Source organism: Melanostigma gelatinosum (genome assembly GCF_949748355.1).
Source record: "Melanostigma gelatinosum genome assembly, chromosome: 9".
Classification (NCBI taxonomy): Eukaryota; Metazoa; Chordata; class Actinopteri; order Perciformes; family Zoarcidae; genus Melanostigma; species Melanostigma gelatinosum.
Window position 1 is genome coordinate 6,918,976 of NC_136642.1, and position 23,179 is coordinate 6,942,154.

The 23,179-nt window shown below is 43.0% G+C and overlaps 1 protein-coding gene across 2 annotated transcripts in view; it reads left to right on the plus strand.

The window, feature by feature from the left end:
• The window catches only part of LOC306781804 (mannosyl-oligosaccharide 1,2-alpha-mannosidase IA), a 137,637-nt gene that overhangs the window by 106,550 nt on the left and 7,908 nt on the right, over window positions 1-23,179 (plus strand). The window contains exons 5-8 of one of the 2 annotated variants that reach the window (XM_079274828.1): window positions 13,853-13,947; window positions 18,807-18,930; window positions 19,050-19,143; window positions 20,592-20,707. In XM_079274828.1, the coding sequence (XP_079130954.1) occupies window positions 13,853-13,947; window positions 18,807-18,930; window positions 19,050-19,143; window positions 20,592-20,707 (429 nt within the window). Of the gene's footprint in view, window positions 1-13,852; window positions 13,948-18,802; window positions 18,931-19,049; window positions 19,144-20,591; window positions 20,708-23,179 lie in introns of both variants that reach the window. The other variant, XM_079274827.1, reaches the window with a different exon arrangement.

The following is a 23,179-nucleotide window of genomic DNA, read 5'->3' on the forward strand; positions in this document are numbered from 1 at the left end:
TTGGCACCGTCCATATCCTCACATTTTGCCCATAGAGCACGGACATGGAGTCTGGCACTCACTCCAGGTATTGCACTGAAGTAAAAAAAAAACTCTGTCTCATGTTCCTCCATTGCTTCTTAAACGTTTGATGTTTGAGCTTGTTGAGGTGGAGCCAATTTGATCTTATTATCTTCTGCAGGATATTTCAGTCCATAATGTATTATATCCATGCAACTAAATCCATATCATATAAATCTCACTCGCTGGTAAATGGGTCTTGAATTAAGAATATTGTGTCCAACCAATTTACTCGTTTCAAGAATTTCCACTAATTCACCGTTTATATTTTGAAGGATAAAACAAGGCAGGTTGCAGTAGTAAAATAAACAATACGAATTCTTAATATTTGCTTTGGCAGCACTTAATGTGCACTGAGGGATTGTTTTGTTCTTGTTATAAGAGGATACAAGTTTTAAGTTGAAATGAACAAATATGTATCAATAAGAAAACCGTAATCTACAGTGTGTGCACACTACAGTATGTAATGAATGAATAATTAGTATCTACAGGTGTCACATACTAAACCAAAACGTATCATATCATGGAAATACCACAGTAAAGTCTGGCTATACGATAACTAACTGACTTAAAGAGTGCTCTAATAGTTCCCAGGGGATTAGTGAATGTAATATGATCTTGTTGTAAGCAAGGAATTAAAAATTGAATGGCGGAAAAAACATCATGCAAAATGTACGAAACTCTTCACAACCTCCTATTTACAATATGAGGAAAACAGTGTCTGTAATATTCAAGAATAAAATGATATAACCGAGAAGATGAGAAAAGCAGAAAAAGATTTCTTATGAAGCTGTAATTGTGAAGCTGTGCGCTCAGGCACAGTTACTGTCAGACACTCAGGCCACTTTAATTGCCTTCCTCTCTGCACACTCAACTGAATCCAAATGTCAGATGGTCTCTCCGTTGTTTTTAATACTCTGACTTTTTAAGTTTGAGCGAGCAGTTACCGTAAGTTGTTTCGGCGTCGCTCCGCTAATTGGGATGTTTGAGGCGATGGCAAATTGGTGGATCAGTGGTCGAAGAAGTCGCCCTGAGAGGGAACAACAAAGAGAGAAAGAGAAGGCGAGTGACAAATGGAGCCGCGGTGAGACGGTTCGTCGCTGCCAAGCAGGTATAGCTGGCCGCACATCGTGACACATCTGCCACCTCAAACTGGGTGCTCACAGGAGCTGCCAGCTACCAGTCCTCGCTTTCTCTTCCCTCCCATACTCCTACAAAGACAGGTGAGCTCTTCGCACATGCCACTGCTGTTTGAAATACGCCGTAGCGGGGCCAGGTGCTGCTGGAAAGAAATAAAGAGAGAAAAGGAAAAGAAATGTTCAGCCTCCTGTGTGGACATTGCTGTGGCAGGAGTGACAGCACGCCTTCCCAGAAGTCACCTTGGCTCTGCGATTGTCACGACTGTGGACACAGCAAGTCCCTGCAGCCCTCTGAAATGAATACGAGCTGACCAGCAGCCTGCTCTCACAGCCTCGGCGGGGACGGCAGGATGATTCAGGGCGACAGGACCCGTGACTTCTCCCAACAAAGCCCGGGTGTCCTGACCGGGCCGGGACATTACCGAACGCCACTCTGCATGAAAGCGCTCTCTCGATTACTGCTGACTTTGGTTTGGATAAGCAACATAACCACACCGAGGTGACTTTCAAAAAGCTCATTTTCAAAGAATATCAGCACATTGAACGAACACTTTATTTGTTCCCCTTGACACTTTCAAGTGAAGCCTCACAAACACACATTCACACTCCTCTGTGCAGGATTTGCTCTGTTGTAACCGAATGGCAAATAATTGGTAATGTAGCGCTGCGTTAAGCTGATTGTTTTCTACGCTCCAGTAAATAACATTTAAACAACTGACTCCCAATGCAGAGCCAACCACTGATCCACATAACGGCACTCACTCAGATGTGACAAATCCAACCGACACACACACTTTCATGAGGGCTAAAGTCAGACACTTTCTGCTGCTCCGTGTTGTTCTGCTGGCTCATAGATTGAAGACCTCCTGATGCGATCAACAGCTGTCTCTCAGCCGAGGGGTGAGCTGATGGTCGCCTGGTGTTGGTCCTCAGGGTCAGCCCCATTACAAAGAAACATTTCTTCCCTGAGCTAAGTATCAGTAATGCTCCTCGCGGGCTGCCTGTGAATGGCGGCGTTAGCCCGTTAGCTCTGAGTCAGTGGCCCAAAGACTGTGTGTCACTGTGTGATCAGCCTGCTCACCTTCGGGAAGAAGATGTGTGGTTGTTTATTTGATCTGACCAGGCTGACAAATGTGTTCTGCCCCAGAAAGAATATTGATTTCGTGGATCGCACTAAAATCTGGCTTTCAGAGCAATTTAGTGTGCTTGCATTTGTTGCAATATGTTGCTTTTTTAAACTCTCCGATATCGTCGTCGTACTGTCTCAGCCTGATAAATCCAATGTTGATTGGAGCTATATATCTTACATTTCAGTACCTCCACTCACTCCACCTCTGGTTGGACCTGCAGCATAAGATAAAAGCAAAGGAGAAGTGATTGTGCCACATCTGCAAGGTCCTCCAACGACAGTCGAGCAGTTGTCATGATTCTGTTGTCGTTATTAAAGAGAGAAATATGATCAATGATTTAGCAGACTTTACAAAGTGCTTCACAATAGAGCATGAAATCAAAATAGCGTAGACACGGAGAAACACAATTTCTCTCATGTAAACCTTTCTCTTTGTCTTTCCCTTTCCCCCTCCATCTTCACACTCCTTCCCTTCCTCTCCTGCAATTCCTCTTCATCCTGGCGCTTGGTGAGCAGTACCATTTAATTAGCATCAAAAGGCAGAGAGGCCCATGCAATATCTATGAGCTGTGACATTTGTGGCAGGATAGAGATCCCTCAGATGACCCCGGGGCCTCGCGCATGGAGGGGTCCGGGGAATATCAGACGCCATTACTCACCATCTTTGAAGAATGTTCAGCCCGGCGTCTTCAGCCCAAAGATACCCCTGCTCCTTGTGATAGGTCAAAACTCCAAGCGCTGCTCTTACGGAGAAGAGTGTCAGCATGATTCATGTTTGTTTACGTTGTTGGTCATGCCTGCAGCGGTCTCTCTTTTCAGCCGGTGCAGTGCAATTTTGTTTTTCCTAGTTAGTGTGTCTGACTGCATTTCTCTTGATTTGTGCAAAATCAACACCCCGAGGAAAAAATAAACCTCGACCGAACATTACTGGCTTGTTCCGGGAGAAATGGCGAAGGACCAGTGACCACAGTATTACAGGTGCTTATCTCGGGTGGAAAAAGCTACAAGCCAGATGCCCTCAAGCATGCCTCTGCTCTGGCATTGCCTCAGTGGGCACACAGTCAATACCGCACCATTGTTAACCAGGACTGTCCAGGTCACCCCTGCTATTTTCTGACATAGTCTAACTTGAATTGTTCAGGCACTACATGTCCAAACTTTCAAATTGTACAGATAAAAACAATGTAGAAAGGTATGCAGTGATGGAAAAAATATAGGGAATGAAAGGAAACTGGAGTGTAGAAATGTGCAGCAGTAGTTTGATTATGACATTTAAGACAGTTGAACATGTTTCTCATACGACTGACCTGTTTTCTCTTTGGGCTTAGAATAGCTCCACAGTATTTATTTGTTCTTTTTTGTCACGCGCCTGAATCCTGCACCTGGGTCTTTTGGCAGGAGTGAAGCGAATCTGTTCAGCTTTCCTAACATTATTTTGCCTTCAAATTGATGAAGTACCCCGCCACCACCCCCCCCCCCCCCCCCCTGGTGAGAAAATGAGTGGAATCATAGCGTTTTGCACCGTGCTGACACCCAAGACAGATGGAGCTAGCGAAAACTGCAGCGCAGCTCCAGCCAAAACCATGGCAACAGCATGGTACGCGGCAACAGGAAGCCTGCCAGGCCAATCGGAGAGGAGAATGCATTGCCATCTAAGTAGGTCCCCGAGGTAGACTCAGAGAGGATGATAGCCTAAACCGATGGAGGTCGGCGCTGAGAGAATCAAGAGGATGCATCATAACGCTCGTGGAGGATCGAGAGGAATATTATGCCGTATGCCTCGTATACCTAAGGGTATGATTTTGATATCGGCTTGCAACTAGCATTTTAGATCACTGGCAAAATGGCATGTCATCACTAATGCCTTTGTGTAGCGCTGTTAAGCAGAAGCTGACAAAAGCCTGAAGGCATGTCTATGGTCTGTTTTTAGAGCGTTTACGTACACGGTGCTTTGTATTTCTGTACTGGAGCCTGCAGGGATTTCGGCATTTTGCTCCTCAGAGCAGAAGATCAGCAACCGAACAGCTGACAGAGATTCAGTGTCTCGCTCAAGGACACTTGAGTACGTTCGACCTCAGGCCTCATAGCAGAATAACAGTCTTGAGTTCCCTGCACTCAGTAAACCACCTTGTTGACCAAGCGGCTTGTTGTCAAAATGTGATTTTCTACAATAATTCATATGTCTGAATTCACAAAGAAACGTGTACCGGCAAGGCTTGTAGTAGGTGGACGCAGTTTTCTCTGCTGTGGTGGAAAAACCCCTCACAGCGTTATCACACCATCGACGTCAGATGTGAAAGCACGTGGTGTAATGTGGGAGGCCAAGGTAAATGTCATAAAACATGTTCTCATTGCACAGGTAGGGGGAATAGAAAACAAGGTTGCAAAGATTGAACATTAAAACTGCTCTTTTATTCATGGAATTTGTGTTTGGTGCTTGTTTTTGTATTAGTTTTAAGGTCAAATTGCCTGAGATTGACGCTGAATGTGACCCCTACAGATCACTCCTTGGCTACCACATTTTTCTGACATTACTGTCGTGTCTGCAAGAGTGCAGGCAGAGCTTAATTTATGCGTGCCAAATAAAAAAACACCATCGAACTACCGTCTCTGCATTTCCAGATGAGCTCTGCAGCACCGTGACACCTTTGTTACGACTCCCACTCTGGTGTGCGAGACGGATCAAACATGCATTGACAAAAGTACGGTATAATTGTGTATATTACCATCTCAAATAGTCTTTTGACTGAGGTAATGCCTTTACCATATACCCAATTTTTAATTGAGAAGACTCCAGTTTGACCTTGTTCCTTTATCAAATTATTTTCTCTCTTTTAAAATATATGACATTACATGTCTATCATTTTAACAAGTGAGCTGCTGCCTTTGCGCGCAACCCTTTTGCAGAACTGGTGAAATTGAGTTTCTGGAGTGTCTTACTCATTTCAATTTTCTAGGAAAAGCAGTGACATGTCGGTGGGTCTGAATGGCGGTTATCTACGCTTCGCAGACTGTGCACTGTGTTGAGCTGAATTGCCTTTTCTTCACAGGCTCTATGGGGGCTTGATGATTATGTAGACTTTTTAAGGAAGATAGATTACACAGAGTTTTTGTCATTCACGCCAGCGACTTTACTCCAACGATGCAGTGGAGTTAAATGACAGCATGGGCTGACACATCTGACTGCACGTCTGTAGCCTCCCGAGTGCACTCCGCTTCCACCGCTGTACCCGGAGACGATGAGACACGGACGTGGTCTCCATGACGTCACAGGGGTTGCTGGAGAGCCGCTGTGAAGCTCAAAGTGGGTGGCTCCAGCCACATTCTCAAGCAAACATCTGTCTGTCTCTCGGATTGGCACAAAACGTGCAGACTGTCACTGTTCCCAGAGGATGAATTGTAAAAACGTTGATCCCCTGACCAGTGATGTAGTGAAATCATTCGGTGAAATTTCAACTTGCCCAATACTTTGGTTCGTGACCCGCAAGATCCAGACACTTTTGTAAGTTTACCATAAAATATACAAACCTTTTTCCATCTCAGACATACCAACGAGCGTTCCTCTTCCTCAAAGTGCTCAGAAGACATCTCAACCATGTGTGGATTTTCCATGTAATTTGCTGTGTGCCGTCACGTCCTCAAGCCGGTCAAACATTTAGAGTTTAGTGACCGCATGGCCTGCGCTCCAGCACCTCCCAAAGGACACACTTGTAATCCGCTACTTCTTTGTGGACTTGAGGAGCATCTGGGTGAATCTAGCCGGGCTTCAAAGTTTTAGGTTTTGTTTATGATTGCAAGTTGCTGGCAGGATATAAAAAAGCATGTGTGAAAGCGTCAATCCATCACCCACACTGTCTTGCAATGTCTCACACATTTGCATACTTTAACTCGACCGCTCAGATTTCCTGCGGTTTCTCTGGGAGTCTTGTCTGCCGGTGCCCACACAGGAAGGTACCTCTTAGTTCTTCCGTCTGGCTGAGTCGTCCGCCTACACTAGGCCTGGGAGACTCTGTCATGGTCCAAATGAGAACTGGACCTGACATCCTCTGCAACCAATGCTCCACTTCTTCCTGTTCTTCGTCCGCAGTAATGATGGCAGAGAGGTTATGGCAGCAGGCAAATTGTAAGTTGAATTATTGATGGGTCACTAGGTCAGTCTGGTCTGTTGCTACAGAGATGGATGATCTTGTATGACATCCATCAATGCAAACAAGTATAAGAGTGTAGTTATGTGACAGGAAATCTCTTTTATTTGTCCTGTGTCGAGCGTTGAGAGTTTGTGGCTCAAGGGATAGCTGATGAGGTCCAGTGTGCCAACATTATTATCTCTCAGGTTGTGTAGAATGACAATGGCTCGCCGGGATTTGCTGTGACAGGCAGCTCAGAGATTGCTCCTCAAATGTAATACGATTTTATAATGGGGTGTCCCTGTATTTTTCTAAACAGTGGAACATTTGGGATTAACTCTTCCCTCTGGATCCTCCCCCTCTCCTTCTTTCATTGCATTCAGGCATGGAATTGCAATACAATTGCACAAAACAAATCAGCTTTGGATGAAAAACAGCATCGCCTGATTCCCCCCCGGGGAAAAAAAGAAATGAAGCATACAGTGCCACTCGGTGGCTACCCTGTAATATGGAAATAATATATCGGAGTTAAAACATCCCAATAATGGCTATTTATGTTTACAACAACCAATCGCCCGCATCTTCACGAGCATAATCATGTGCGGCAGGAAATGTATTTTTACCCCGGCATTTATACACACACACACACACACACACAGGGCAGATATGATGGTGTGTTTTCATACTCCGTAATAAGGCTCTGGGTAAGATAGAGAGCTGAAGCACAAGGCAGAGACTATATATGCAATAGAATTGCGTCATTAGATGGAAAGGAATAACAGCAACTGTGTCTGCTGTGTTATAAAGTAGCAGCAGTCAGCAAACTGAAATGATTTGTTCAAGCCCAGTTTAGTGGGTCAAAGGGAGGGGTAGTAAGAAAGTGGGTGGTCATGCGCTTGAGAGAAGAACGTTTAAAGCTGATGAACATTGCTTAACAATAGAGCTGTAATGTGGACTAATTTAGAGCCGCTCCTTTCCAGCGGGGGCTTGATTGAGCAGCCGCCACTTGTTTGTTTTTCAATTTGGGCTTTGGTGGGCACTGCTGCGTGTGTTTCTCCAAGAAGTCCTCATGTCTAATTTATTGGCTCTGCTTTAGCACGATCGCCAACTCGCTCTCAGCCAATGCTACGCTGCATAAATTATGCAGAGTACTTTTCGTCTCCGACGTCAGGCTGACGTGGGACTGCCTGCTGCAAGTTTGCAGACAAGTGTTCAAGACGTCTACGTCACTCTGCCAGCTCTGCCGATTGAGACTTTGAAACATGTGTTGCAGGCACAAAATTACAGCTTAGTCGGATAAAATAGAATAGAATTCAGATCAGCAAAGAAATCAACGACATGGATGGAGTAACATTTTTTTAAATTACCTAGCCTTATTTTTGGTAATAGTAATTGTTCGAGGAGAAGAGTGACTTTGTTAACTTTTAATATTTAACATGAATTTCGAACACCACCAATGCGCCTCAATACAGCCGCCATCTGGAGCTGAATATTCCAGGATGCAGAATAAAGCTTGCTCAAAGGCAACAGTGTTGTTCACAGACTTGTTGAACCGTAGTCGAGTGAAGGCGCTGCGACCTGTGGACCTCTGCTTCGCAGTCAGCTCGCACCAGCAGCTTGTGAAATGAAGAACGAAATCAATGTGCAAGAAAAGGTCTCCTGTCAGTCTCCTCACATCCGGCTGAAAGGGTGGAAATATCGGGGAGGATGATTGAAGCCGATACTTGTAATATTCCTTCCAATCTGCGGTGACTACACCAGTGTTTAGAATAGAATAGAAGAATAGAATTTATACTATCTTGATCCCTTTAAGGGGAAAATTTTTCTCTGCATTTGACCCATCCCTGTATATAGGGAGCAGTGGGCTGCCAATGACAGGCGCCCGGGGAAACCTGCAGTGCATTGCAGGTTTTCTGACGTCTACGTCGCTCTGCCAGCTCGTGCTTTTCTGAGATGCAGTGCATCTGTTTCCTTTTGAGTCTTCCCTTCGTTCCCCCGACAGGCCCATGATACAGAGGAGAGTAACGGATCCTAACAATGGTCAATGCCGCTGGGAGGGAAGCTAAACAAACCAGGCGCAGCTGCTGCTTATCAAGAATTTACTTTTTGTTCCAATTGTACTGAGAAAATGAGCATCTTATTATGGCCTCAGCAGACCATCCCTCAAAGGAAGTCAGCCAGCAGCAGCCGTGAAATGAATGAATGTGCGTGTGCGTGGGTGTGGGCACAGGTTAAAGTCCAACCATTCAAATTCTATTTTTCAGATATAACAATGCACTTAACATACACCCACAGAGTGTGGACAGTTTAAGTTATGAGTGAAACACAAAAGTTTTAGAAGCGTTTTCACTTGAGAGTTTGCAAATGCCGCCTCTTATCGTACGAGTTTGAGCGCTGTATCTGCATCTCTTACTTAAAGGGATAGTTTGGTTGTGATGAAGTGGTGTTGCATGAGGTGCTTATCCATAGTCGGTGTATTAACGACGGTAAATGGTGGTCAGCTGGCCCCCAGTTGTGAAAACCAGGAAGCAAGTACCGACACAGGAGCAAAGCGATGTACTGCCGTGGACGGAGAGCAGCAGCAGAATGTATTTAAGCCAACTGAAAGTTTAATTGAACTATATTCTTCTAATTTTCCCTGCTTTATCTTGCCATGTGAGAGCCTTTTCTGAGAGGGAAATTGAATTTAAAGTGAAACGTATCAATGCTCTCTTCAAACCCGCAAGGCTCCATGAACAAAAAAGTAAATCTTTAATTCAGCAGGAGGAGAGTAGTACCTGGGGACCTCTAGAGATCTGTAATAATATCGCAGCTCATCTGTGATCATGATCCCGCGCAAATCTACAATGTCCGTAGTCTGTCAAGTAAATATTCCACTGCAAATAACTTAATAACTTATCATACGTTGTCAAACACAGCTGTCATGTGACAATATTGTGGTGCGAATCAGCGTCTCTGTGATTTGGGGTCGTATTTATTTATTTTATGTAGTTTTTTTTTGTATTTGTCAGTTTTCTTTCTGCCTCCTGAAGGCTGCGTCGGCAATTACAAAGGAAAGTTTTGACGGCATTTTGGATGCAAATCCAGGCGGCTCATCACACTGCACAGCATGGAGACCCATTTGCATGAACATTAATAGGCCTGTATGATATAATAATGTACAAAATGTTAAATATAGATGTAATATGGTATCATATTTTTCATATAAAAGAGATACGCTGAGCCTTCACATCATACCCGGGGATGATGTCAGTTTGTCTTATGTGAAAGTAAACTATACTTTTAGGATTGTTGGTTGGACAGCACAAGACATTTTAAGATGTCACCTTCAGGAAGTTATCTTTAGTATTCTGCCTCTCATCACAGAGTGATGGCACAAATATCAACACCTTAAATAAAAGAGAATCCATCTTTTCAGTGGTTGCCTGTGTCTCATCCACAGGTGGTCGCTGTCGTCACAAGCGTTCTCTGGGTCTACGAATGCCACAACAGTAGGGCAGAAGTTGTTCTTCCTGTGTGGACTGAGCTGTCAGACGTTCGTCATTGCTGTGGACTTGCATGTTGTTTAGATTCAGTGATGGTGGCAGAAGAGGCTAGTTCGCAGATCTGCTGCCAAATTGGAATTATTTATCTGTGGTCGAAAGAAAAACGCCTATTTTCTAAGCCAGGCGACATCAGAAGATTCTCAAAATGTCCCCCGCTGAGTTTTTAGATTCAGTCGTTACTTTTGGAGCACAGAAACCTGAAATGACTTAAAATAAACTCTGTTCACAGAGGCAACTGGTTGCTGCACCACACTTGTAAAAAGACAGCATTATGCATGCACTCTTCATGTGCTTTGGTCTCAGAAATAGAGGACATAATCAAGGAAACCACAAGCAGTCCTCAGAAGCTGAGAAGGAATTTGTCTTCGAACTGAACTGGAGATCTTCAGCAGATCAGGTTTTCAGCTCTCTTTGTCTCTTACATACATTTGAGTAACGTGAATAAAGAGGAGGTGGTGACGGGTGCAAAAGATAAGGCTTTGTTCTTGTATTTGAAGCCCACATTTATACCTCGAATCAGTGACTCTGACTGACTGATTTGTGCAGCTGATGAAGCTCTCCGCTGGCTGCGAAAAAAGACATCAGCAGCTAGTCGCACAGTTCGCAATTTTATTGCCACATTATATCTCCTCCGTGTCCGTCAACTGTCTCATCAGACTCGAGGATGTGTCCTGAATGTGAGGAATAAAGGAAAAGCTGGTGAGACGCACTAGAATGTTTGTCAAGCCAAGAATCACGAGGAGTCGTCAAATACAACCTTTGTGAGCAAGACACTTAATATTCACCATCACCTCCCGTATCTTTAGAGATGAATCGCAGCACATTGTCAAGAAGTTCCACGAAAAGATAGAAGAACTGTGGATCAGTCGGTATCTAGAGCCGCCTGTCAACACGTAGTGTGACTCAAGCAGGGTGGCAGCGCACAGCCGCTCGTTAATTCTGCCAGAATAATACCGAGCAGCCTCGGCCTAATGTTTGTGTACGCTCCCTCTCGAGTCCCCTGGCTCTCCATTTGATCAAATGCAGCACTAATGACCCTCCGCCTGGTCCCATCTCTCCTCATCGGCCCTTTCTACCACCGCCGCTGCTGCTCGAGCACACACACACACACACTCACACACACACATTCAAAGCAGACACACTTTGTTCAAAACAAGCACACACACAGGCTCGCTTTTACTTATGTGCTGGGTTTGCATCATTTCAAATTTCACTGTGTGATCGTGTTCTTAAATGAAACAGACACACACATTCTTTCTCAGATACATAACACCCAGACACTCACGTCAAGAAGCAGGGGCAGCACATTATATCGCACTCATTTATTCTTGTTTGCCTGTTCATGAATTACTTGATTAATTATAGCAAAAGCCCTTTGGCTGGCATCTGCTCTGTGATTTACTGTACGCAGCATACAGGCTAGATTAAGGGCCGTGTTCATAAATCTGTCTTCCCTGACACACTGCCGCTCCCTCGTGCCACACTGAGAGCCTCCTCCGACACGTGCGCTTTATTGCTGAAGCGCCATTGTCATTACACTTTGTGTGTTTGCGCCGCCTACCCATCCGTCCAACAACACAAAGCTGTCAAGAAAATTCGAGTTTAGTTTCATGTCATTTTCTTTTTTGTTTTGTTTTACTTTGCTGCCTCTGATAAGATGGCAGAATGGTGGAACTCAGCGAAGAGAAACATTGATCCGATGCGACAGCCGACAGGTCGCTCGCTTCCCTTTCAGTTGGAATTCCCTGTCGGATGGGGGAAAGGAGGCTGGACACAAATGGTCTTTCCATCAACTCTTAACCGCTGAAGACGCGCGCCGGGCATGCAGTCATCTCTCCCATGGCTAACACCGTCAGAGGCCAGTGGAGAAACACTCTGAGGAACATTTCTAGGTCTGCCGCTTCTGTTTAAGAGTAAAACCTCTCAATCCTCGCCTCAGGGAACAAACAAACCCGAGAAAATGGCCCCTATGCGCTCTTCCATATGGGGGGGGATGTACCCAAATCCGTTGTTCAGAAAGGCACATATAATGTGGTGGAAACAAATGTTTCTTTATTATTCATGGTGGAAAAAAGCCGTGATTGACATGTCAGAAGAGGTGGGTACCCAAGTAAAAGTGCTGTTATTCTGCAAATGCTTCACACCATGTGATATACAACGTATTATTATAAATGCGCTCAAAGCACCAGCAGGCTGGTTGTTAAGAGTTGATTGCGGAAGCAGAAAGTATCGGCGGTGCTACCATCAGGATGTCTCAAGTATTAAAATCAGCACACAGACGCCTCTCAACGCTCCTCAGACAGACATAAATACTACATTTATTGAGAACGACTGCTCCAGTGATTATATACTGAAGCTGGAATGTGTATGTGGGGTCGACGCAAAAATAAACTGCTGTAGCCGTGTTGATGATAATGAAGGAACACGTAACCCAGTGCAAAGATGTGGCTCGCTGATGTGTTTTTATACGTTTTTAGGCAACAATGCAGGTCTATGCAGAATAAGATGAAGATATATCAGGATTTAGCTGCACGGGAAATACATAATTAATACTTATTGATCCATTGTTGTTTTTTTTGTTTGGAGAGGAACTACATAGTGGAGACATTTCCCACTCAAATAAATATAATGCACTAAAGAGTACATGGAGTGATTTCAGTAACAACACGCCCGGTGAAGCACACTAGCTGGGTGAAACTGATGAAGAAACACTCGAGGTGTCTTTTCCAAACTTTGTCTTATTTAGTCGAGTATTTCCTGCTTTGAGGGAGCAGTTTGACTGTAATGGAAGATCTTGTTATTTGTCGGGTAAGCTTTCGGCCCGTGCAACAGAAAACCTCTTCTGACAGCGTCTGTGAGAATATCTGATTCACCAGCCGGCGGGAAACCCTGGCCCTTTGGAAAAATGCAATCTGATTCAAACTGATTCATTTACTTTCCAACTATGGGATGCGGTGTTTTTGTGAAGCCGTAAAAATCCGACGGTGCTCACTCATATCTCCAATAACGTGCGTGAGAGTTTCACGCAAAGGCTCATGGGTAGGTTTAAAGAGTGCGATGCTTCCGAATCGTCTACGCACAAGATGCTTGTGTAGCTCTTTAAAAGGTAATCAAAGGCACTTTACATGGTAAAAACAGTGGATGCCAGTGGTTTGTACCTATCTGATTGCAATTTGTTTTCTCTTCGTCTTCCTCAATATTTCTGCTGAGTCACTGCTCCACACTGCTGCCGTGTTCACAAGCTCTTTCTGGCTGCCCTTTGTCCTGACTCTGTTTTCCCTCCGTATAACACGTCTGTCTCTTCTCAATCACTTTCTCCTCTCGCTCTCTCTCTCTCTCTCTCTCTCTCTCTCGTCTCCAAGGCTTTCTAGTCTCTAGCATGGATCTCCTCAGACGTCTCTTTCTTTGTCGGCGTTTCAATATCTTTCTCAACAGTCTTCAATTTATCTTTCTTTATTTTCTTTCAAACATTGGTCCCACTGGTTAATGGAGAGTTGGTGACTGATAATGCAGTTCATAAGAAGATGCATTCAACTTTGCCTCGGCCTCAGGGAGATAGATAGAGATGCAGAGGAAGAGCGGTTTTAAATGGACTGTTGTAGATTGCATCGATGAGATTGCTTTTAATCCTGCTGGATGGTTGTTGCAGGCCTTATGTTTCACATAATTAGCTTTGGACAGGAAATGTGTGCAGGCCTGTGATTCCTAGCCTGTGACTGGTTTCTTTTTTTTTTCAGCTTAACTGAGAGGACGACAGTTTTTCTCTTTGTAATATCTATAAGCGTCTGTCTGCACATGTCGAACGTGTGTTGTTTGTATATTTACCAGGTTGCCTCTTTCTGTATTTTCCAGATGTACAAAACCAAAGTAATGGAACTGGGAGAGAAGCTGCTGCCTGCCTTCAACACGCCAACAGGAATCCCCCGAGGAGTCATTAACCTGGGGAGGTGAGTCTCAGCAGCAGCCTTCACCTCCAAAAGTCCTCCGTCCCTGATATCAAGTTGTATCACGCTGGCTGGCATGAATCAGTGCACACGCAGTTCATGCGTCTTGATTCAAGAAAAAAAAAAACGTGAGCCGAGTTTGAATTGAGATGTGAAGTACTACGAAATCAGCTACTATTGTATTCAACCTTCCTCTCAATCCTCAGTTAAGTTGCACACAGCGACACTGAATTCTAACTTTCAGTCATGATACATGACGTGAACTTTCATGTTCGAAAAGAAGAAAGTAGATTTGTCTACTCATCTGTAGTTTCACAGCAAAATTCAGCTCGACATGAATTTTCTGAAATGTTTTCAGAGATGACGTGAAGAAGAGAACATTATGAAAAGAACACTTCTAACAGACAGGCCCACGGTCTCTGTCTGACAATGGATCAGCTGCAGGCTGAGCTTTACAACGACCATAATATTTGGATGAGAACTAATCTGTGTTCATAAATACATTGGAGGATCACATGAATAATATTTGCTTGTATTTAAATGAGTTGTTTTAATTTTTAATCTGTTCCAACCCATTCCCTTTCTCATCGAAAATATTTACCGACACAATCTTGTTAATGCCGCGGTCACGCAGCACAACATCAAGCTATTTTCATTTTGGAACAATTTGACCATGAATCTCTCCGTGTTTGGAACTGGGTTTGATTCTCTTAAGCGAGAGTGGCGATGTGCAGTGTGCCTCTTGTTTTCTGATTGAACAATTTTAGAGTGAGACAGGAACATCTGACAAAGTGATGCTGATAAAAGCTCTGTGTCAGTGACTGTGACAGTCAAATTAGCATCGCTAGCTGACACAGCCTGCCCACAGCCCACAGCCTGTTTCATGCATGAACAGCAGCCCCAAAAAGGTTCACTTCTTGAGTCATGTGATGAAGGGTCCTGTGAGTGGATCTACAATATTACACTCATAAAGCCACGTTTGATTTTTTTTGGAAGTTATTTAAACTGTCAAACTCCTTTTTTCTCTGTTTTTAAGATTTCTGTAAATCCTCCAGTTTATCCTCTCATTGCCTAATCTCATTTTATAAAATACTTCCTGGCAGCCTCTGTCATCCACCTGCTACTACTTGCCAGCCAAGCTGGACAGCTGCTGGCAGATTTAATTACCTTTTTCTACAGTTAATTCCTGCTACATCACCAACACGGGCCTGTGGTACAGATGGGCAGGAGGCACCAGGCTGCCCATACTGCGGTGATGTGGGGTGCACGGAGCAACGTGTTGTGCAGACACACAAACAAGCATATGCACTCTATATATATATACACACACACACACACACACATGTCACTTGAGATGAGCATATGCAATGTGTAACAGAACACAAGCAGGCAGTCTGCACACAGGGGAGTTCAGTTCTGCTGCACAGCCTGTGCTTTTGACTCCATATGGGAAGTATCTTCTTATGTAAGTGAAGGACTCTTGTGCATTACTTGGTGTTACGAGTCTTTTCCTGCACGTTTGTGTTATTGTGATTCGTCAAACATCTGCAGGGGTCTTTCAGGTCTGCGCTTCGTCTGGTACAATACATCCGATGGCAACAAGATGAAACCAGATCTCTCTTTAAGTACTGAAAAGATTAACTCAGCGATTAGAAGTCTTTTTTTTCCAAACGTCTCGTTCATGCTTCTTAATTCTGAGGGTTTCTGAGTTTATTTTTCTGATTTGACATTAAACTGATTTTCTTAAATTGCTAACAGAGAGATTGCCTGCTGGTTGCAGAGCTCTGCGACCACACCTGCTCAAGCTAGCCTCCGCAGCGGTGCTGGACAGGGAGAGGTCAGACCCAGAAGTTCTCAATGAGGGAGAAAGAGTAGATGTACATCCAGAGTTTTTATTTTTTTTTTTGCATTTTTTTGTGGGAAAACCATATTAAACTAAATATTAATCACAGCATAGTATTTATTTTTACAATTTGAAAGCGTGCCTGCAGGGAACTTTCAGGTTTTGGACTGTTTGTTAGACAAAAGCCATTTTGAAATGAAATGATTCATCTAGAAAATAGTCAGCTGCTTAATCATTGATGACACTATTTCTTAGTTTTAGCTCTACTTTTTGGCTGATGGTAACTGTGCTTCTTCATTAGACTTCACTCAACCTGCATTCTGTGGGAAAACCTTTTCAATGTGCGGGAATAAATAAACAATTCACACTGTGGCAACATGTGTGTGTATACTATAATACACAGCCCCCTAAAAATCAAGAAAACACTTTAAAAGAAAATTGAATGTCAGCATGTTCTACTACTATTGCTAAAAAGCCCTTGAACCCTTGAATTATTTTAGCTCTTCTGTTATGATGCACAAAAATGCCAATTTCCCCAACATATTATGCGTGACATGAGTTATTGATTTTGCATTTTTTTAAATGATTATTTTCTACACCTCGTTATATTTCTGACAGCTTTGGAAGAGTGTGAGCGTGTGTTTGTTAAATGGGTGAAAAGAGTGAAAAATGAGTGCTCCCATCTCCTCCAAACACACATAAGCACACCACCCGCTGCCCTGCACCTCGGCTTTGATTCTCAGATTGATTCTTCTTAAAGGATGAATCAGATGTGACTCGAGCCAGAGCTACGAATGATGTAGCCCCCAAACCTTTAATGGATGCATTCATCACAGCGGCACACTCTTTGACTCGCACACCACCCACCTTTTTCTTTTTATCTCCCTCCAACATGTTCCCTTCTTACAAATTCTGTTCAATTCATTACCGGATGTCTCCAGCATCTATTAGAGGATATGTAAAGCCATTCTGCTGGTACATTCTGCCTCAAGTAATCAAGGCCGTGCATTAGTGCGCCGTCTCAGAGACCGCACATTAAGTGAGAATTCGATTTGCAGAGTAATATTACCCACACTGACTTGAGGAAATAAAACTGAAGGGTATAATGTGTCTGACCTTGATGTTCATAGTGTCTGGGTAACTTTTTTAAGCCGTCACTACACAGTGAAATCACATAACTTGGAAAGTTTTCAAGTTGAAGTTAACGCAATGTCGAAGTGCCTTAAAGTTGCATTCTTTCTATTCTTTCTCTGGTTGCAAAAGAAGCTTGATTGTATAGAAGTCGTGACTCTACTCCTCACTTGATTTATTACCTCAGAAAACATTATGTTTGTGGTCTCAATCTCTATAGTTTCAAGTCTTCAATACAGCATGACGTTCATTTTGTAAATAATTGTCCCTTTTAGAGTAAAATAGCCATAAAGCAGGGTCGACTTTAGGGCGGGCTTACTGAGATTGACAGGTCGCTGCCGCAGCATTATCTAGTCTGGCAGTTGTTTGTGTTTTCGTTTTACAGCTTTAAAGTGTTTTCAGTTCATGAAATGTAATCGTGACCTTTTTTGTCACATTAAAATGTTTTATTCAACAGTCGGTTGTACTCAGCTCCATCATTTTGTGTCACTTTTGGTTACAAAAACCAAGATGGCGATGGCCAAAATGTCAAATTTGTGGCCTAATAGCGGCTGTCCACAAACCGATTGGTGACATCATGGAGACTACGTCCTCTTCTTATGTACAGTTTATGGATTAATTCAACTTTACACAGACATCAGTCACAACAGGCAACGAGCAAGAGTAAGCTTTGATTTTTTTTGACCCAGCCCAGTGTTGCAAACGCTTTACCAATGAAAGTAGCTAGCAGTGCTAGCCCCAAAAGTTGCTAAATCTAGCGAGAAAGTCGCCAAGAAAGCAACGCTGAGAGCCCTTCCCTTCAGGTTCCCCTCTAAAGCCACTCCGCCAACCATCAAAATTGTGGAGGATTAACGTTCTGTCAAATGCTAATAGATTAATCGACTCATTGTTTCAGCTTTGTTGCACACAGTTTAGAAAGAATGAGTACAGGAGGATGATACATGGTCCAACTCTGAAAACCACAAATAACAACGACAGAATGTTTAAATGGATCGATAAACTTTGGACGGAATGCATTACGCACATCTCTGGAGACATGCAGTAGATTAGATTATTGATTTTCATCTGAAAAGGGAATAAAAAAAAAAGAAGACGTTATGATGCATTGAGCACAGACGGAAGAAGAAGCACTCTGAATGGGCGACGTTCTGTAACTTTGTTCAGTAAAACCAAAAGTAATACTGCTGCTGATACAGGAGGGTCACATGAAGCACGAGTTCATTCAGAAGAGTGTGCTGTACTTCGATGAATCAGTTAGATCTACAGTACGGACTGTATTCATGCACTATTGGTGCTTTTATTTTCTGCATATTGTTTTTGCATATTCCTTTAATTTCAATTCAGATTTGAACGAGTACACTTTTCTTACCCTCCTGTAGATTTTCAACGACTGTAAATATATTTATCATTTTAATGAGCGAACATGGTCGCTTTCAAGAAGTAACTGTGTTGCATTACTCGGTAGTAAAGAAAACAAAAATGGTTGTGATGAATCTGTTGAAATCAGGAACTACCTTCTGTTTATGATATTAATTCTGACAAACGGTGAAATAAGGAAGCACACAAAACTAACCACGGTTAAAAGGTGAGCTGTGCTCCCGACTAACACGCTTGTTGATCATCATGATGTGGCCCCAGGTTCCCGTTTCGCCCACCTTTAGAGAAATTCAACATACTTCCGTTTACTGTGTTTTTGACGGCATGAACACAAACACAGTGTCAGCTACACCTACAGTGTGAAGAGCCACGGATCAAACCGGTTCCCTGATGATTCACTTCTCTAAATGAACTGCACATACTGCAGCGATCTTATGAAGGCGTTTGTCCTTGAAGATGCCGGTGGGTAACAGCCATGAGACTTAGTCTACTTGTTTGGTTATTGTTGCAGTGGCACCAGTTGGAGTTGGGGCTGGGCCTCAGCCGGGAGCAGCATCCTGGCTGAGTTCGGGACTCTTCATCTCGAATTTGTCCATCTTTCGGAGCTCTCCAGGAATCCCATCTACACAGAGAAGGTTTGATATATATATACAGTATATTTCCAGTGTTTCTTTTCAGGACTACTCTACTGAGGTTTGACCATGGATTGGGAGTGTAGTATTCTGATATTCATTGTACCCTGGTGTCTTTGCAGGTGATGAACATCAGAAAACTACTGAACAAGATTGAAAAACCCCACGGCCTGTACCCCAACTTCCTCAGTCCAGTCAGCGGCAACTGGGTCCAACGTAAGTACTGTGTCCGCTGTATACGGGACCTTCATTCTGGAGATTATTGGAAGAACAAAAAGAAAGTGACAAATCACTCTCTGAGCTGCCCAGGGAAGGTCATTCTTGTTACCTAGTAAGTATTACCATAATTGTATTTTCCCAATGTGGGATTAGAGTAAAATACTTTGAATGTAATTTCCCGTTTTTACCTTCCCCATTTCTGACTCTTTCATTTGGCTTTCACACCACTGAAAGACCTTGAGTCACCTCACGTGTCAAAGCTCTTATTGCTGCTCATCTACGTCACCCACACGTCCGTCTACTTCCTTTCATTTTTAATATTCGTCTCATAGCAATGGCTCCATACTCCCATTGCTCTGGGTTATTAAAATGATAATGAATTCAATTACTTCAGGAAATTGGATCTTTCCGATTTACCTGAAAGGAGTTGGGGGGGGGGGGGGGGGGGGGGAAAGAATGCGATAAGACGACGCTGGGACTGAAACGGTGGTGATCTGGATGATTACAGAGGTTAATTGTTGCGAGTGTGTAGAGAAGCAAAACGGTATGTACGTATTGCAACAAAGGGGGAAAAAAAGAAATCTTTGCTTCACAGCTCACCCTCTTCTGTCTATGTCAAGGACAAACACAGCAGCACTGTGATAACCTTGCGGGGGAGTCGGCAAACGTGTGCGTGCATTCAAAGAGCATGAGTGGAGGGATGAAGAGCTGCAGTATGCGCGCCTCCACTGCAATATCATATTCATCTTTATGAGTTTCAACATGGACTTGTACTTACCACTCAGAAGCTTTAAGTGTTTTACATAATCAAACATGTTCTACCATCAGTGAACAGAGAGCACGTGGGCTCATGTAACTTGATCGTGCATGCCTCGAATGAACCACAGAAGCTCTGAAGGAATGACTAAATGCAGTTTATGTTGGATTTTTTAACGCTGTGACATATGTTAGTCAGATAGCGTGGGCTGTAAGACTTAAATGAAATAACAGGGTTTCTTGTCGGGTTAGCAGAATTAAATGTAAGACTTGTTGAGACCCTTTTAATACGACATCAGGAGCATTGTAATACCGGTTTCCCATTATACCGGCCAGTGTGAAAGCATGATGGAAAACTAGAACGATATGGCCTCGAATATTTGGATGTATTAACCGATGAAAATTATTTCTTCATACATTTTTGATTCAGCTAAAAATCAACACTTGCCCATTATTAACTTCCTTGCCTACTGTAGCTAGCAGTAGTGGCGATGTTTGCTGCAGGTCTGAAGGTGCTGACTGAAAGAATTGAACGGCCTCATGCACTCACAATCCACCGTGACAATAATCCCACTCACAGTGTGTCTCCGAACAGCCGGATTGCATACGAAAACGTTTGTATTTTGCAGATAACCTGAACACAGACCTGCACGTGACCCTGCTGAATGTTTTCATATTCCCGTTGTTAGATCACGTGTCCATCGGTGGCCTCGGGGATAGTTTCTACGAGTATCTGATCAAATCATATCTGATGTCTGACAAGACGGACGAGGACGCAAAGCAAATGTACTACGGCGCGATGGAGGTATGGCGATTCGAATATTACATTTCACGCTTAGGCATGGCTCCATTTGATGAAATGATAATAGTTAGTCATTTGCATACGCCTGCAATCAAACAAAGTGCTTTACACTTGAGTTAAAAAGAGAAATAAGAAGGTAGAAATGTGTTCTTTGTCTCCACAAAGGCTGGATTAAAGATGATTGTTTGCAGTTGAAGCCTTAATTAGTGGCCATCATGAGCGTGACTGCTGGAAGCTTGATCGATGAGGGTCGCCCCCCCCCCCCTTCTCTCAGAGTGAATCCCTTAATGAAATGTCTCATCAATTACATGTCATTTGACATTATTGGAGAGCTGCCTGTTTTATTAAACATGACACACGAGCAGGCAATACATGGCACAGCATTCAGTTCGTTTCTCACATACTGCATGTTTAGAGTTCTGCTGATGTTTGTACATCTATGGAAACGCAAAATATAAAACGTTACTGCTGGCCTTGTTTTTTAACCCACGCTGAGGGAGGGGAAAGTGAAAACAGACATGCATTGAATCGCTCTTTGGGCATATTAATCTTAATCTTGTGCTGCTGTAGTCATTTGGTTTTGACGGCATAAAATTCAGACTTGTACCGTGTTGTAAGTTTTACAACCCATTCACAGCGCTGTCATGACTGTTAAGCAAAAGTGAGATGTTGAATTGCCATCCCATTTACAAACCAATTCTGAAAGTGTTTGTACTGCACTTAAAGAAATAATGGAGTGATCGTGCAAAGCAAAGTGTCCTTGTCACTCAAAACCAGGGGTCTTTTTATGCATAGATGATTCGAAGATGCCCTCTCCTACTGACAATCAGTGGATCCTATTTAGAAGCGGTTGTAGGGCTGTAATGGATGCTTTTATCCAAAGCACCATACCGTGATTATGTACAGCGGGAGTACGTTTGTGACAGAGATGCTCTCAGTGGAACGGTCATAGGGCAAAGAAAGGAAGATGAAATCGAAAAGGAAAGCTTCCTGTTACTGCGTAATGGGATTATACGGCAACTGATTCATGTATTTATATAAACTGTCATGTAAGATTGTAGCGCTCCAACTACCTGCAAAAAACAAAAGCCTGTACACATATGAACCCACTGCACAGTATACACATGCATGAAAAGCAACCCCATCAGAATCCATCTGTTTTCATCTTTAATGGAGATAATAGCAGATTCCCTCCGGCTACAACTACTGTATCACAGACAATAACCTAAAATCGCCATTGAAGATTTCCTCAGTTCTCATCGGAGGGTCAAGCCAGAGGCATAACTGCTAATTACAGACGGTCCTCCTCTCCTGTGACTTGGTATTTAAATGGCCAGGGACCCCCGTGCTATCAGATGAAGTTATATCCTGTGTGTTTGTGCAGAGATCTAAGGTGAAGGCGCAGCACAACTCATTATCTTTGGCATTCATATAAAAGTAGATTAATAATTAAAACGCAGTGTTGAATGTGAGAACATTTTCCAATTAGACTATGCCATGATTACTGCTAACAACTGCTAATTAGCAGTAAATTATCATCCTTCAAGAAAAATGATTTTCATTTTTTCTGAGAACATGGTATTTATAAGCTTTCATAGTACACATATGTGTGTTTTGTCCTCGGCATGTTTCATCTTCATCAACCCTCATTTAGCAGCAAAGGTTTCTCTCATACAGGTTTCTTTCATACAGCAAATTAAAATGTCCCACTCCACAAACCAATTGCTCTTCACATATACATCTAGAAGAGGATGTCTTAATTTCCTCATTTCGTTTTCCCAAGCACATCCTAAAAGAGCCGTTAGAAAAAAATAATGATGAACGATTGGACCCGAGGTTAGAGAGAGAATTTACACTTTAAATCATCAGCACTTTGTGAGGTGTTGCTGCTGAATAACACAAATCTGTATTCAAAAGCAAAATGAGCACGGAAGAGATGAGACGGCGATGAGAGAGAAAAATCTGTTGAAGAGAGAGAATGATGAATTGTTCAGAAATTATCTCACGAGATGTCCTTCTAACTGTTGTATTCTGTCTTATGAAACATAAAACGCTGACAGGAAACACGGTTGCAAAATGAAAAAAACAGTTTTTCTCCCGTTTGATTTTCTCTGCCTCGTCCATCTGTCTTTTGATCATTTATTAAAGAATCTGTACTGGACCTCTTCAGGGGTGTCAGATGAAATCCCTCAGAGGTTTGTCTTACTGTTATACAACATATACATTTAAAATATAAATGCAGATGTTTACAGTGTAGCAGCTGTGTTGGGCTCCTCTCCCTGTTTGAAGATTGTCCACATACACAGACCTTTATAGAAAACAACGTCTATAGATGCTCCAATTGGGAAGTTGCACCCGTCAGATCGAAACAGTTTTTTGTGTTCATGGCGTCATTGCTGTTGCGTCATTTAAAAAAGTACTGAAACGTAGTAATCCTATTCAGTTCACAGTAAAATACACATTCTGTAGCCTTAA